We start from the raw sequence: 15,919 nt of genomic DNA on the forward strand, positions 1-15,919 counted from the left end.
AAATCCCACATCGGATAATTGATGTGGTGTTGAGCAGTTAATATATCATAGTTGGCCCATAATTCATTGGTTTAAGCTTTTGAGTGAAGGTCGGTCCAACTGGATATGTTGATGAGCTCGGACTTGGGCTCTCTCTTGGCGATCTCCCCAAGTGAAGGTATCGGGCTTCTATTGTGCATTCCCAACAAATGGTATTAGAGCCTGGCTTGGCTGAGTTGAAGCGAATCGATGACGATAGAATAAGGAAAAGTGAAAAGCCTAAGACAATGAAGCAATCTGATTGGGAATTGGAGCTTTGGGTGTTATTCGGCTGATGTTGGCTCATAATGTCGCGTTTAACATCGTGAATGAGAAGACCACTGCGGGCTTGATGAAGGCCCTATCGGACATGTATGAGAAGCCCTCTACGATCAACAAAATCTATTTGATGCGACGTCTATTTAACTTGAAGATGAGTGAATGTGCGTCAGTTGCTCATCATATCAATGAATTCAATGTGATCGTTAGCCAATTAGTTCAGTTGAGATTGACTTTGAAGATGAGGTACATGCTTTAATTCTATTATCCTCATTGTCTGATTGTTGAAATATTACTGTTACTGTTGTTAGTAATTCCTCTGGGTCAACAAGTTTGGAAAATATTGTTATTGCTATTAGTAATTCCTCTGGGTCAACAAGTTTAATGTTTGATGGTGTTCGAGATTTAATTTTGAGTGAAGACATCTGTAGAAGAGAATCCGGCAAACATGTATCTGCTGCTTTGGTAGGTGAAAGAAGAGGAAGAACTGATACTCGTGTTAGCAGAAGTAGTATAAATATAAATAGACGAAGTCAGTCTAGGACTAGTGGTATTATCTGTTGGAGTTGTGGCAAGAGAGGGCATCTTAGAAAGAATTGCCTTAAGCTGAAGAATGAGAAGGGTAAAGGAATTAGAATTGAGTCTGCGGATGATGTTGCAGCTATAGCATATGGTAATTTGGATAGTGTTGATTTTGTGTTTTCTGTCACTAATGATTCGTCGTTTGGCGGATGGATTATGGATGTTGGTTGTTTTTTTCATGTTATACCAAACAGGAACTGGTTTACTACTTATCAGTGCATGGATAGTAGTAAAGTGCAGTTGGGGAACAATGTTGAGTGCGATGTTGTGGGTATTAGTGATATTAAAATCAGAATGCATGATGGTATCGTGAGGACATTGATTGGAGTGAGGCATGTTTCGGAGTTGAAGAAAAATTTGATTCCCTTGAGTGCCTTAGATTCAGCTGGGTGTTGGTATACTTCAGAATGTGGATTTCTGCAAATTATTCGATGTGCCTTGGTGATAATGAAAGGAATCAAGCATAATAGTATATATGAACTTCAAGGTGAGACAATGATGGAATTTGTTGTAGAGACGTCGGATGCATCGGTTCGAGAGTCTGAATTGTTGCGTATGCGTTTGGGGCACATTAGCGAGAGAAGCCTAAAGGTTCTAAGTGAAAGAAATTTACTGTGTGGTTATGTGGCTAATGAACTGAATATATGCAGGTGTTGTGACTCAGATCAACGGCGGAAAGTGCAGTTCAGTGCGATTGTCAGAGAAACCACGGATATTGTAGAATTAATTCACTTAGATATTTGCAGGTTGTCACTGTTTCCTTTAAGGAAGAGTGTCAGATTTATGCTAACAGTTATTGATGACTACTCGAGGAAGACGTGGGTGTTTGTGCTTAGGCACAAGTTTGATACAGTTGTCAGGATCAGACAGTTAAGAGTTTTGATCGAAACGGGGACTGGTAAAACGATCAAGCAGGCACGGACTGATAATAGTACGGAGGTTTGCTCGAAGCTGTTAAACGAATTCTGTATGAAGAAAGGCATAGTGAGACACTGCACCAATGCCAATGAACCACAACAGGTTGCAGAGTTGATGAGCAGAACATTACTAGAAACGGCCCATAAAATACTTTCTAGTGCTGGTATGTCTAGGAGATTCCTAACGGATGCGCTTAGTACGGTGAGCTACCTGAAGAATAGATCTCATTGACTGCGATTGGATGTCGAATTCCCGAAGAAGTGTGGTCAGGTGACATTGCTGATTATTCTACTCTTAGAATATTTGGTTGCCCATGTTATGTTCGAGTTAGTAATGATAAGCTCGATGGAAGGGTAATGAAGTGCATGTTCCTAGGTTATGCACAAGGTGAACGGGGCTATCGGTTGTGGTGCCCAGAATTAAATTCACATGTTATCAGCAAAGAAGTTACATTTAACGAGTCTTCAGTACTTCTGGCTAGGAGTAATTATAGCAGTGTTCATACAGATCTAAACGGTGTTCAGCTTAAGGTGGAGTTACAACCAGAAACTCATGAGGTAGCGGGTACTAGCGGAGTAATCGATACAAATAGTGCTTGTAGCAAGGTGGAGCCTATAGAATCAACAGTTACTGTAACTGCTGAAATTAATAAGGTGCGTATTCGGTCTTCTCATAGATATGGATGCAATGATGGTTTTGCTTTATCTGTGATTAAGGAGGTTGTGTTGATAAGTCTTTGCGGAGCAGTTAAAGGTGCATATGGAATTAGTGTTCTGATGAGGCCAACGGTTATGGCAAAGTTCAAGAGAGGCTTGGACTTGAAAGACGTCTGTGGCGATTGAGCCCATTGGGGCTGTGGGAGAGTAGTAGCGAAATTCCGACGAAACGATTGTGACTTGGCTCAAACGTCGAGCCAAGGTGGAGATTGTTAAAATTATGTCTCAGTTTGAGCCCGAAGCGAAAATCTAAATTTTAGAAATAAAAAAAAAAAGAATCCAAGGCCAAGTTTCGGAAATTAGCTTTCTGAATATGAGTTGGAGTCTTCGCCCACTGCAAAAAGAAAGTCCAACTTGGACTTTGTTGGTAATCTACAAAAATCAATATCCGTAGTGAAGTTAGCCAAGAATGAAAGAAAGAAAAGGATTACTTTCCTGATTCATATTGAAGTCACAGGTCAAAGAAAAGAAAAGCCCAAGTTGGATAATGATTGACCGTATCTTACCTAAACTTTCTTTTGCGTGTTGAATTTGACCACTGACTGTTTCTTTGGTAATATATATAGTTCTTGGTCTTTTTGGTCAGTAGAAGCGCTCTAATGCGAGTGCTTGGTGTGCCGTGCAAGTGAACAAGAAGCACTATTATTGTGCACGAAGAAGGAAGCGCCGTGTTCGTGAGTACTTGGCAATGAGTGTTTTCGTGGATTCTTGTTCATGAATTACATCCAAGAAGAATTAGTGTTCAAGCGTAAATCTTGTGGTAAGATTTGTGTATAATTCCTTTGTGAGATCGATAGATTATTTTATGAGGAATTATTGGGCTAAACACTGCATGAGTTATTGGGTGTAATTGGGGCTTGGGAAACACTTATAGTGTTTGAGTGACTCGAGAGTGATTTGTAATTTCCATTATATCGCTTGATCTATAGTAAAATTTCATGCTGCTCTCCCTATAGACGTAGATCACTATGACCGAATCACTTAAATTTGATGTCTGATTTATTTTCTTGTTCTGTCTATTTTATTGTTTGATCACTTAACTTCCGCAACAATTGATATCAGAGCCAATGGTTGATCGGTGGACCTCCGAACTATTGTGGTATTTGGTGAATATCTCAATAAAGAAGTCTCATGATCGACGCTTGTTTCGTGTGGAAATTATCATCACGATTGGTCTGGTGAGAAGTGACCATGGACAGTTGGTCTGGTGACGCGAGATAGAGACCATGGGTGATGCAATCCCAAGTTAGCAATTGATGATGGTTGTTGTGCATAGTTGCGGGTGCATTGCAATGACTTGGAGATTCAAGTTGAGATAAGCTGATGCAGAAGAATACCTAAATTAAGGGGGAGCAAACCTAACATTGAGCTACACATGAGGGGGAGATTGTTGAGATACACGTGTGAGTTGTGTTAGAGAGTCCCACATCGGATAATTAATATGGTGATGAGCAGTTAATATATCATAGTTGGTCCATAACTCATTGGCTTAAGCTTTTGAGTAAAGGTCGGTCTAACCGTATATGTTGACGGGGTCGGACTTAGGCTCCCTCTTGGCGATCTCCCCAGGTGAAGGTATCGGGCTTCTGCTGTGCATTCCCAACATTTGTCGAAGTGTTGTTGGATGGCAAATTCAAATAATGATCGATGACATTCCCGCAAAAAAATATCTTCTTCAATTTTCATTCTACATGGTGTTTCTAAGTTACTTTAACCATTACATGTTTTTCTTAGGTGGAGTGTTTGAATGTTGTCATTTACTAAATTGAATTTCGGGATTACTCTGTTGCGCTACGCAAAAGAAACAAACTGATGTCTTTACCATGTTTTGAGCCTTTGAGGTAGAGTGAATGGTGATTGCCTAGTTCTTTCACTTCCCACAACAAAAGCATCGAAATGCACGAAATTGGTGTGGTGTGGAGTAGACCTGTTAAATCGGTCTTAAAACCCATTTATGACCCATTTAAAAAATAAATGGGTCACAAATAAGTCAATACAACTTTGAAGAGTTAATCTTAAATAGGTCTTAAAGTTTTAAGCCTATCATAAATGGGTCTTAATGGATTGAGTGTGGAACCCATTTCCAACCCACCCATTATGCCCACCCCCTTTTTATAAAAATAATTTTTTTTAAAAATCGAAATTACTTTTTTCTCCTTTTCTTTTATTTTTCTTTTTTCTTTTCTTTTCTTTCTTTTTTTTTTTTTTTTCTCTTTCTCTTTTTCTGCTGGTGGCTGGCCACGACGATGGCTGGCGACCGGCGATCGGCCACAGGCGAGGACGACCTCGGCCTCGCCGGCCTCAAGCGAAGCTCGAGCTTGCTCGATTCCGGTGAGCTGAGCCTCACCGGCCTCAGGTGAGCTGCAGCTTGCTAGATCCGACAAGCTTGAGTCTCGCCAAATCGGCAAGGTTGGAGCTTCGCCCAAGGCCGACGAGCTGGAGCTCGCCTAATTCCAGTGAGGTCATCCTTGCCTGTGGCCGGTCGCCGGCCGTCGCCGTGGATAGCCACCAGCTGAAAAAGAGAAAGAGGAAAAAAAAAGACAAAAAGAAAAAGAAAAGTAATTAAAATTTTGATTTTAAAAAATAAAAAAACATGAAAATCATTAAAATGATTGCATGAAGTAAAATCAAATAAGATTTTATATACCAAACGTCAGAAAATATTTTCTAGTTTATTTTTAGGTTTCAGCCAAACACCGGAAATTTTTTTATTTTCTTGGAAAATGACTTCATGGAAAATATTTTATAAAAATGTTACATTTATCACGAAACAAACATAACCTCAATTTTAAAAAAAAATTATAAAAATTGTTTACTAGCTTTGTATTGTATGAAAATGTTTTAGTAGTATAATTTAAAAAAAAATCATAACAAACAAATTTTCCTATATTGAGTTAAATATATAAGTGCTTTAGTAATATAGGTCGGGTCAGATATGGGTCGGGTCGGGTATGAGTCGAAATATTTATATTACAAATAGATGGGTCATAAATAGGTTAATGGGTTAATTTGAGTCGGATCATTTATGACCCAACCCGACTTACCCGTTTAACAGGTCTAGTGAAGAGTGGTTAACGTATCATAATTAGCCCATTAACTCGTTAGTGCTAAAGTTTACACACAATCGAACCATAACACTGTCCTAGAAAACACCTCACCCACATAATGGCTCCTAAAATTTCCTGTTCCTTTGTGTCCATCCTTGTTCTCTTTCTTGCAATTCAACCCTTCATTATTCACTCAAGAAGCCTAAAATCTACTGATCCAAGCCTCACTTCCTTCCAGAAGGGCCTAACCAAGCAAGGCATCAAAGAGGTCAAGCGTTACCTCAAAGCTTCCGGATACTTGGACTACGGAGAGGACAAGAACTACGTTGCCCTCATGGACGACAAGTTTGACAAGACTTTGGAGTTGGCGCTCAAATCTTACCGGAAATTCTACCATCTTAAAGTCACCAGAAAGCTTGATTGCGACACCGTGAAGCAGATGAGTGCCCCGCGATGCGGGGTGCCCGACTTGGTCCACCCTCGGCACGTAGGAAGGAATGCCACTAACCTAGCAAGTTCAGCATGGTAGCGCGCTTTAACTTGTTTCCCAACAAGCCTAAGTGCCCGCCTTCCCAAACCAATCTCAATTATACTAACGGACCGGTCCCCGAGGCCATCCCACTGGAGGAGTTGAGAGGAGTCTGCTCGAGAGCTTTCCAGAAGTGGGCTGATGTTACTGCGTTCACTTTCTCAGAAACTTCGACGGGCGGATCGGCTGATATCGTCATAGGCTTCTACAGTGGCGATCTTGGTGACGGTAATCCTTTCGACGGGCCTGGCAATGTTCCTGGCCATGCATTTTCCCCAACCGATGGCAGGTTCCGCTATGACGCGGATGAGCAGTGGAGCACTCCCGATCAGAACGCTGTTATGTATGCCATAACGTAATCCGGGTGCTCTCAAAAGGGATCTTCGACAAGATGACATCGATGGCATACGTGCTTTGTACGCTGGGCATTAGAAAAGGCCTTGGCTTATGGTTTTCAAGATTCAAAAAGCAATATCTTCAATTAAAAGATATGATTCTATTAGCAACATCAGGAAATTTTCGCTGTACACTTCATGCATTTTTTATGTAATTATTATAGTATAGGCCTGGTATGGAGAAGTTTGAGATGCATGTACACATGCATAATCAAAGTGATATAACGAAAAAGGGTTGGGGCAATGGTGTCATGGATCCATAGCTTTCTTTCTTCTTGTATCTATGTCACATATGTTGAGGCTAGACATGTAAGATGACTCCACCTTAGCTACTTGGACATATAATTTTCCACATTTCAAGGTTAAAACATTTTCTTGAGTAGTCGTGATATCTTTCAAGACACAGACTCAAAATTGGACGACCCTGTCTAAGCAACCATCGCTAGCGAATTTTTAATCGAAAGTGGCTTTTAATTGCAAAAATTTAATTAAATCATATCAAATTAAGTCTATTCATCAAGGTATTAGCAGAAAAGAAAGTCAATAAAGCTTGATTGTTTTTGTAGGGCAAAAGAACACTACAAGTGCCATAACTTGTGTACGGCGCTCACTTTGGTGCCATAAGTTTTTTTTGGATCACTTTAGTGCTAAAATTTTTGAAAAACGATCACTTAAGTGCTAAAATTTTGAAAAACGATCCGGTGCCGTACACAATTTTTCGCCGGAAATCCGACGTGGCATTTTTTTTATTAATTTCTGAAGCTGACGTGGCTCGCCGGAGATTGGCACTTAAGTGATCATTTTTCAAAAATTTTAGCACTTAAATGATCGTTTTTAAAAAATTTTAGCACTTAAGTGATCGTTTTTCAAAAATTTTAGCACTGAAGTGATCCAAAAAAAACTTATGACACTTAAGTGATCGTTTTTCCTCCGACTTGGCACCAAAGTGATCCGAAAAAAAGTTATGGCACCAAAGTGATATCCGTACACAAGTTATGGCACTTATAGTGTCCTTTTGCCGTTTTTGTAGTATGATCCCTGACATTCACACAGAACAATATCTTGATCTTCAATTTTCATTCTCCATGCTATTTCTAAGTTACTTTATGTATTACATGTTTATCTAAAGTGGAGTGTTTGATTGCAACTCTGGGATTACTCTGTCGCTTCTCCCAAAAGAAATAAACGTGCTGATGTCTCCACCATGCATTGATTATCCTCGTGTCATAGTTTGCAGCTCCATCTGCAAATAGTCACATAAACTACTGAAATTTACAATCCAAGCCTCTCGTGATTAAAACTATACCCGAATCGTTGGAGATAATCAAGAGATTTTTCAACTCTCCCTAAATTCTCCATATTTCTCTTGATTGTGCATATATTTCCTTCCATCGTGCATATTCTTGATTGATATAACAACTCGTTACCTTAAATAATTATCTTATGAAATTTATAAATACCTTATGTACGAACCTAACATCTATTGCATCATTCCATGCAAGAACTTTGAAGTGATATCTCCAACATTAGCATTTAATAGAACAAGAGATTAATCGCAAGTGGCCTATATCAATTTTCCAAGCAAGTATAATGCTAAGAACGGTCGTTACATATATGCAGTCTAGATTCTTTTATTGGGTATATATGATTAGCTTTCACTTGCACGCGAGAAAAGATCTTGACTATTCTTACCTTTAAATTTGAAAACTATCTTTTTGCTCATATGGTGGACATAACAGAAAATTCACCCCCCTCTCCAATATAAAATCAATTTGATAGATCAATGTTGAGCAGCCAATATTTCGAAAATTCCTACGTACTTTTAATCACATTGATGGCTACGAAAGGGAGACTCCAAGAGTCGCCTTAAAGCTCAAATTTTCTACTGTCCAATTCTAGAATTCGGACTATAAATCGTTCTAAAGCTTTGAAGAGGCAAAAAATTTAAGATTCCGTATATATCTTTCCTAAAACTATGCCTCGTGCTTTTCTTTTACAAACCCGTGAAAATTCAAATAGTTGTAACAGTATCTGATTTGCTTGGCTAAGTTATGATATTACTTGTTGATCATTTGAGCAAAGGTTATGTCAAGGACATCCTTTCGGCTTGCGTAGCCGAAAAGATACTATCTCCCATAGGGATAAAAGAGAGATGTATGTGGGTTGGATAGCCCCTCCCCATGGTTGGATGAAGCTCAACACCAACGTGGCCTCTAAAGGCAATCTGGGTCCAACGTCAGTGGGTGGACTTCTTTGAGATGAGTCGGGCAACTAGCTTGCAGGTTTTTCCCAACATGTGGGAGTATGCTCCTCGTTAAAAGCTCAACTTTGGGTTATCCATTTGGGCCTCAAATAGGCAATCACTTCGGACATTCCCAAAATTATTGTGGAGGTGGACTTGCAAGAAGCGATTGCACTATTTCAGAACCAACTATCTCTCGCCGTTTTGGCGACATCCTCATCTATCAAATTTAGAAATTGTTGAAGTACTATCAACGAGTCGGAATTAAGATTTGTTCAATTTGTAGGGGAGTGCAATCTTATCCATCACAATAAATTACTTGTCAAGTTTATGCGAGGCCCTTTGTCAAGTGTAAAGATATCGTCGGACTGTTTTCCAAATGTAGCGTTATTATAGCTTTGTCTACATATAGCCACGGAAGCTACGGAAATCCACTCATACTTGGATGAGAACACCTTCCTAGAAAACACTGCACGCACGCACGCCCAAAATGGCTCCTAAAATGTTCTGTTCTCTTGTGTCCGTTCTCGTTGTCCTTCTTGCTATTCATCACCCTTCACCATTCACTCGAGAAGCCTGAAATCTACCGATCCAAGCCTCACTTCCTTCCAGAGTTTGGAGGGGGCTCTCAATGGCCAGACCAAGCAAAGCATCACAGACGTCAAGTGTTACCTCAAAGCTTTTGGATACTTGGACCACGGAGAGGACGAGAACGAGGTTGCCCTCATGGACGACAGGTTCAACGAGACCTTGGAGTCAGCGCTCAAATCTTACCAGAAATTCTACCATCTTAAAGTCACCGGAAAGCTTGATGTCGACACCTTGAAGTAGATGAGTGCCCCGAGATGCGGGGTGCCCGACTTGGTCCATCCTCGGCACACAGGAAGGAATGCCACTAAGCCTAGCAAGTTCCACATGGTAGCGCGCTATAACTTCTTTCCCAACATGCCTAAGTGGCCGCCTTCCCAAACCCATCTCAATTACGCTTTCGGCCCGATCCCCGGGGCCATCCCACTGGAGGAGTTGAGAGGAGTCTGCTCGAGAGCTTTCCAGAGCTGGGCTGATGTTACCGTGTTCACTTTCTCAGAAACTTCGATGGGCGAGTCGATCGACATCGTCATAGGCTTCTACAGTGGCGATCATGGTGATGGTAATCCTTTCGACGGGCCCGGCAATGTTCTTGCCCATTCATTTTCCCCGACCGACGGTAGGTTCCACTATGACGCGGATGAGCAATGGAGCACTAACCCGAGCTCGACCCAATTCGACTTGGAATCGGTGGCCTTGCATGAAATAGGACACCTCCTAGGGCTTGCCCACACCCCCGATCAGAACGCCGTTATGTATGCCATGACGAATCCTGGTGCTCTCAAAAGGGATCTTCGACAAGACGACATCGATGGCATACATGCTTTGTACGCTGGGCAATAGAAAGGGCCTTGGCCTATGGTTTTCATAATTCTATTTGCAATATCTTCAATTTGTTGGCTGGGTCCGCCTCATTAGTGGGGCCCAACTGACTATAAAATAAAAGAATAAAAGGGTTCATATTATGAAAAACCTCAAACTAATATACTTGTGTCAAATTTACCACAAACTAATTTTTTGACACACAAAAAATCCCAAACTGGTACACTTGTGTCAAATTTACCATAAACTAATTTTTTGACACACCAAAAACCCCAAACTGGTACACCTGTGACAATTTTACCCTTCATTAATTTTCGTTAAATTTTATCGTTAAATTTTACCGTCAAATTTATGAGTTGAATAATATGTGGCAGTTGACTGGTGTAGCAGTTTGGGGATTTGCCCTCCGTTTGTCACATGTATACAAGTTTGTGGTTTTTCATAGTATTAATTGAAATTTACCCTCCGTTTGTCACATGTATACTAGTTTGTGATTTTTCATAGTATTAATTCAAATTAATGGAGGGTAAATTTATCACAAATATACCAGTTTAGGGTTTTTTTTTGGTCAAAAAATTAGTTTAGAGTAAATTTGTTACATGAGTACCGGTTTACCGTCAAATTTTTGAGTTTGATGACACGTGACAGTTATATCAATTTGTGATTTTTCGTGGTATTAATTCAAATTAATGGAGGGTAAATTTGTCAAAAATATATCATTTTGGGGTTTTTTGTGGTTAAAAAATTAGTTTATAGTAAATTTGTCACATGTATATCAGTTTAGGGTTTTTGGTAGTCAAAAAATTAGTTTTGAATAAATTTATCATAAATATACAAGTTTGAGATTTTTCGTTGTATTAACGTGAGAAAAAAAAAGAGTCAAAAGCAAAACAAAAGAAAGAAAGAGAGTACTCCGTGCGAGTGTGCCCAAAAAGAGAGGAGAGAGAAAAGGCATGAAAGCTCACCGAGAGTGACCGAGAGTGAGAACGTGGAGAAAGGAAAGAGGGCTGCGATTTTGTGGTTCCTAATTCGAAGACCAAACGTTAACAGAATTGACTTAAATTTCAGTATATTGCTTCGATTTCGTTCGTCGAGAACTGCAACAGTGATTAGGGTTTTCTTGCTTCGTTTATATTAATTTACCTTTGTGGTGAGGAAATACGATTGCATTGTTGATGTTGAGTCTGTTTGACTAGAGAAGAATACTTTATGTATCATACTATTTTGGTAATTAGTGGAAGTTTTTGAGCGATCCGTGATTTTTCCCCCTTTAGATTTCCACGTTAAATCTTGGTTTGTTTGTTGCATTTATCTCCTTACTAATTGTGAGGTTGTGTTACTGAAAATATTGTTGATTGTTGCCGGGGTTAAGTCGGATTTCGGTCGGTTTAGTTTTGGGGGAGATATTCATCCCGAATTGAGTTTGGTTCTTGGTGAATTGTTGCCCGATTCTCCCCAACACAATTAAAAGATATGATTCTATTAGCAAAATCAGCATCATGCATTTTTATGTAATGATTATGGTATAGGCCTAGTATGGAGAAGTTCAAATTAAGTCTATTCGTCAAGGTATTAACAGACGAGAATGTCAATAAAACTTGATTGTTTTTGCAGTATGATCCTTGACATTAACACACAACAATATCATCTTCTTCACTTTTCATTCTCCATGCTATTTCTAAGTTACTTTATGTATTGCATGTTCATCTAAAGTGGAGTGTTTGATTGTGGTGATTTACTAAGTTGAACTCTAGGATTACTCCATTGCGACTCGCAAAAGAAACAAACATGTTGATTTCTCCGCCATGCTTTGTGTAACGCCCCCACCTCAAGGTCATTAACGTGACGTCCCGTTCATTGTTATCTTTTTAATAAACACAAGCGGAAACGTAAACTCGGGACAATCACATTCAAAACAACAGCAGAATTTAGACAAGCAGCATCATGAGCAAACCTTATGTTTGCAGTGCATGTAAACATATTTTAACAAACCCTTCGGGTCATAGCAAACATCACATATTTCACACGCATATTCTAGAGGCTCATCCGTTCCTAGCCGACTATGAATAGCAAAACTCGGCTTGAGTGATCCTATCCCCTCTACTTCATCTTCTCGCTTCTAACTTCATCCACATCTCCTCCCCGCTTCCCGTCCGGATGGCCGATCTACACCCCACCCGTGGCATGCCCCGGAGCCGGCCCGCCCACGCCGTAAAAAGTCCATTGAATCCACGTAGGGGTCCAACCCATTCTCCGTCAGTGTAGCCATTCTATGCTATGTACGGGTGAGGCACCAAGTCCGTTAGGCCCTCATTGACCATCACATACGTCGTGATCCGGCAGTAGGCTCGGCCTTCTCAGGCATCTGTCACGGTGAGCACTTCGGCTCTCATTTCTACGGGGTTGCCGAACCGGGTCGGGGGAAATGCCATTCTTCGGACCTCAAAAGGGAATAACGAGGGATGAGTCGGGGAGACTCAGTAAGTAAACCTACTAATATCAAGCGAGGACGAGGGGATCGCCGTTAACATAAGTCGGCTCTTACCGGACCCGCATCGATGACAGAGCAATAGCAAAGTTCGTACAAAAGAACATCACGCATGGCTATAACATGTGCACTTTACCAGCCAAATCTCGATTTTATCTCAAGACAAACATCAAACATGAAACATGGTCAAATCAAGAGAATGAACCAACTATGACCAACCAAATGATCGAGAAACGGTCCAAGCAAATCATGTCACAACGCATCACAACTTCCTTTCCCGTTATTAGGAAGTTTACTTACACAACGGTATAAAACAAGAACTGGAAAATGAAAGGCGTGTCACGGACACGAAGGCCTCGGCGAATCTCGGGCGGTTCTTGGTGTGTGGCTTGAACACTATTACACGGCCCTTGAATGTGGACTTTATGTGGCCGAACACTAGAGAGGTATGGCGGGTCGGTGTGGTTCTTCCTCTCCCCCTCTCTCTATTTGGCATGAACAAGAAGCAAGGAAGCAAGAAGCGAGATGGTGATGGCGTGAGAATGAAGAGGAAATGGCGTGAGAGCTCGAGAGAGGAAGTGGCGTGAGGGAGGAGGGCTTCACGTGAGGCTCTCTCTCTCTCTCTCTTTCTCTCTATTTATAGAAGTCTTTCTTGGTCATCACTCAAGAATTTAATAAAGAATGGACAAAAGCCATGATGAAGGGGTCTTCAAAGTCCAACTTCATTTAAGGCTTGTCATCATGAAGGGGGCTTCTAAGTCAAGGGCCATTTAATGAGTCATGATGAACCTTAATAATGGAAACTTGAAGGAGAAGCTTTGACTATGTCAAAGCCTTATCTTCTAGCCTCTTCTAAACTTTTCCAGACCGTGGAGACCGTGGACTCCCTAGAGTCTTCTGTATTTGCTGGTTTCTTGCGTAATTGATTCGGGTCAATCTGGTCACAGGAAATAGACTCATTGGCACTAAAATCACAATCCGCATCATGCTTAGTTCTCAAGATTTTTCGAGGATTTTCCGCGACAAAACACGTATAACAATCTCGAAAAATTCCCAAATTTATATATGTTATAGAAAAAGAAGTTTTCAACAACTTTTGTGAAGGAAATTTTTCCAAAATCGGCCCAGAAAAGCTTGTATAAAATAAAGAAAGTGTAAACATCACTGAAATACCCATTATGGGTAGTTTTACACGGTCCGGAAATTAGTTTGTCGTACTACTCATTTCAAGTCCAAAAATTCTGAAATTAAAGTATGTAAACGTCAAGATGTTTGGAGAAACTTTCAAGAAGGAAGTGTTTGGAAATTCGGATCACAAAAATCTCCACAAAAATAACAAAACGAAGGGATACAAAGAATCCGAAATTGAGTTTTCCAGAACAAGAGTAAAAATTGGTTCCAATTGAAAAACTACCAAACTTAAACCATAGCCATTTCCTAGGGACTAAAATTGAGGATGTTACACTTTGACTATACTTGGGTATTAGGTTGCAGCTCCATCTGCACATAGCCATATAAACTACTAAAATCTACCAATCAAAGCTTCTCGTGATTAAACATATACCCGGAATGTTGGAGATAATTAGGGGATTCTTCGAATCTTGCTAGATTCTCCATGTTTCTCTTGATTGTGCGTATATCTTTCTCGATTATGCATATTCTCGGTGTATATCTTTCTCGATTATGCATATTCTCGATTGATATAATATCTAGTTTACCTTATATAATTATCTTATAGAATCTATAAATACCTTATGTACGAACCTAACATCTATCACATCATTCCATGCAAGAACTTTGAAGTGATTTCTCCAAGATTAGCATTAAATAGAAGAAGTGATTAATCGCAAGTGGCCCATATTAATTTTCTAAGCAAGTAATGCTAAGAAATCGTCGTTACATATATGTAGTCTTGATTCTTTTATCGGGTATATATGATTTAGCTTTCACTTGCACGTGAGAAAAGATCTTTACTATTCTTACCACTGCATTTGAAGATTATGTTTTGCCAATACGGTGGACAGAACAGAAAATTCACCTCCCTCTTGAATATAAAACCAATTTGATAGATCGATGTTTAGTAGCTAATATTTCGAAAATTGCCGCGTTCTTTTAGTCACATTGATTGCTACGAAAGGGAGACTCCAGGAGTCACCTTTATTTTCTAGCGTCGAATTCTAGAATTCAGACTATAAATTGCTCGAGTTTTGGAGAGGCAAAAAAATTTAAGATTTCGTATATATCTTTCCTAAAGCTATACCTAACGCTTTTCGTTTACAAACCCGCGAAAATTCAATTAGTTGTAACAGTTTTTGATTTGCTTGCCTGAGTTATGACATTACTTGTTGATCGTAATACCATTTTGAAAAAAAAAATTATGTCAAGGACATCCTTTCGGCTCGAATGGCAGAAAAGATATGTCTCCCTAGGGATAAAAGAGAGACATATGTCGGTTGGACAGCTCCTCCCCATGGTTGGATCAAGCTCAACGCCGATGGGGCCCCTAAAGGCAATTCGAGTCCAGCTTCAACAGATGGGCTTCTCCGCGATGAGTTAGGCAATTGGCTTGCAGGTTTCGCCCAACACATAAGGGTGCACTCTTTGTTAAAAGCTCAACTTTGGGGTATTCTTTTGCGCCTCAAACTGGCAATCTCTATGGGCATTCCCAATATAGTTGTGGATGTGGACTCACAAGCAGTAATTGCACTACTTTCATTTTTTTTTTTTGGTCGCAACAATTGCACTAGTTCAGAAACCAACAATCCCTTAAAGTTTTGGTGACATCCTTATCTTTCGAATTCAGAATTTGTTCAAGGACTTCCAACAAGTCAGAACTATTCATACTTTTAATGAAGGAAATTCGTGTGCAAATTGGTCATTCAATCCCGCAGATGTAAATGCCACTCCGGCATTAGAAAGGCCACCAATAGGTTTAATTCCCCTATTGTTAGGAGATCAGTCTGGTTTAACCTTTGTTAGGCAAGTGTTAATATAATAATCGGGCTTTGCCTCTTTTCTTAGAAAAAGAGAATCGTTCCATTGGCAGGTAGCGCACTCTTATCCATCGCAGTGAATTCCTCGTCAAGTTTGTGTGTGGCCATTACCAAGTGCAAAGATTTCGTCAGATTTGTTTCCAAATTTAGCTTTATTATAAGGTTCTATCTAGGACACCATTTTTGGCTCTTCAGGTAGTAGCTTTGTCTACATATATAGCCACGGGAGCTACTAAAATTCACTCATACCTGAATGAGAAAACCTTCCTAAAAAACACTGCACGCACGAACGCACGCACAGA

The 15,919-nt window shown here is 40.1% G+C and overlaps 1 protein-coding gene across 1 annotated transcript; it reads left to right on the top strand.

Annotated features, from left to right (window-relative positions):
- Window positions 1–9,557: 9,557 nt before the first annotated feature.
- Window positions 9,558–10,157, top strand: LOC115688254 (metalloendoproteinase 1-like). Its single transcript, XM_056313892.1, has one exon. The coding sequence runs from the start codon at window positions 9,558–9,560 to the stop codon at window positions 10,155–10,157; it is 600 nt and encodes a 199-aa protein (XP_056169867.1).
- The last annotated feature ends 5,762 nt before the right edge of the window (window positions 10,158–15,919 follow it).

The sequence above is a fragment of the Syzygium oleosum genome, unplaced genomic scaffold (assembly GCF_021117445.2).
Source record: "Syzygium oleosum isolate NSW1041296 unplaced genomic scaffold, Sole_v2.1 Sole_v2.08, whole genome shotgun sequence".
Taxonomy (NCBI): Eukaryota; Viridiplantae; Streptophyta; class Magnoliopsida; order Myrtales; family Myrtaceae; genus Syzygium; species Syzygium oleosum.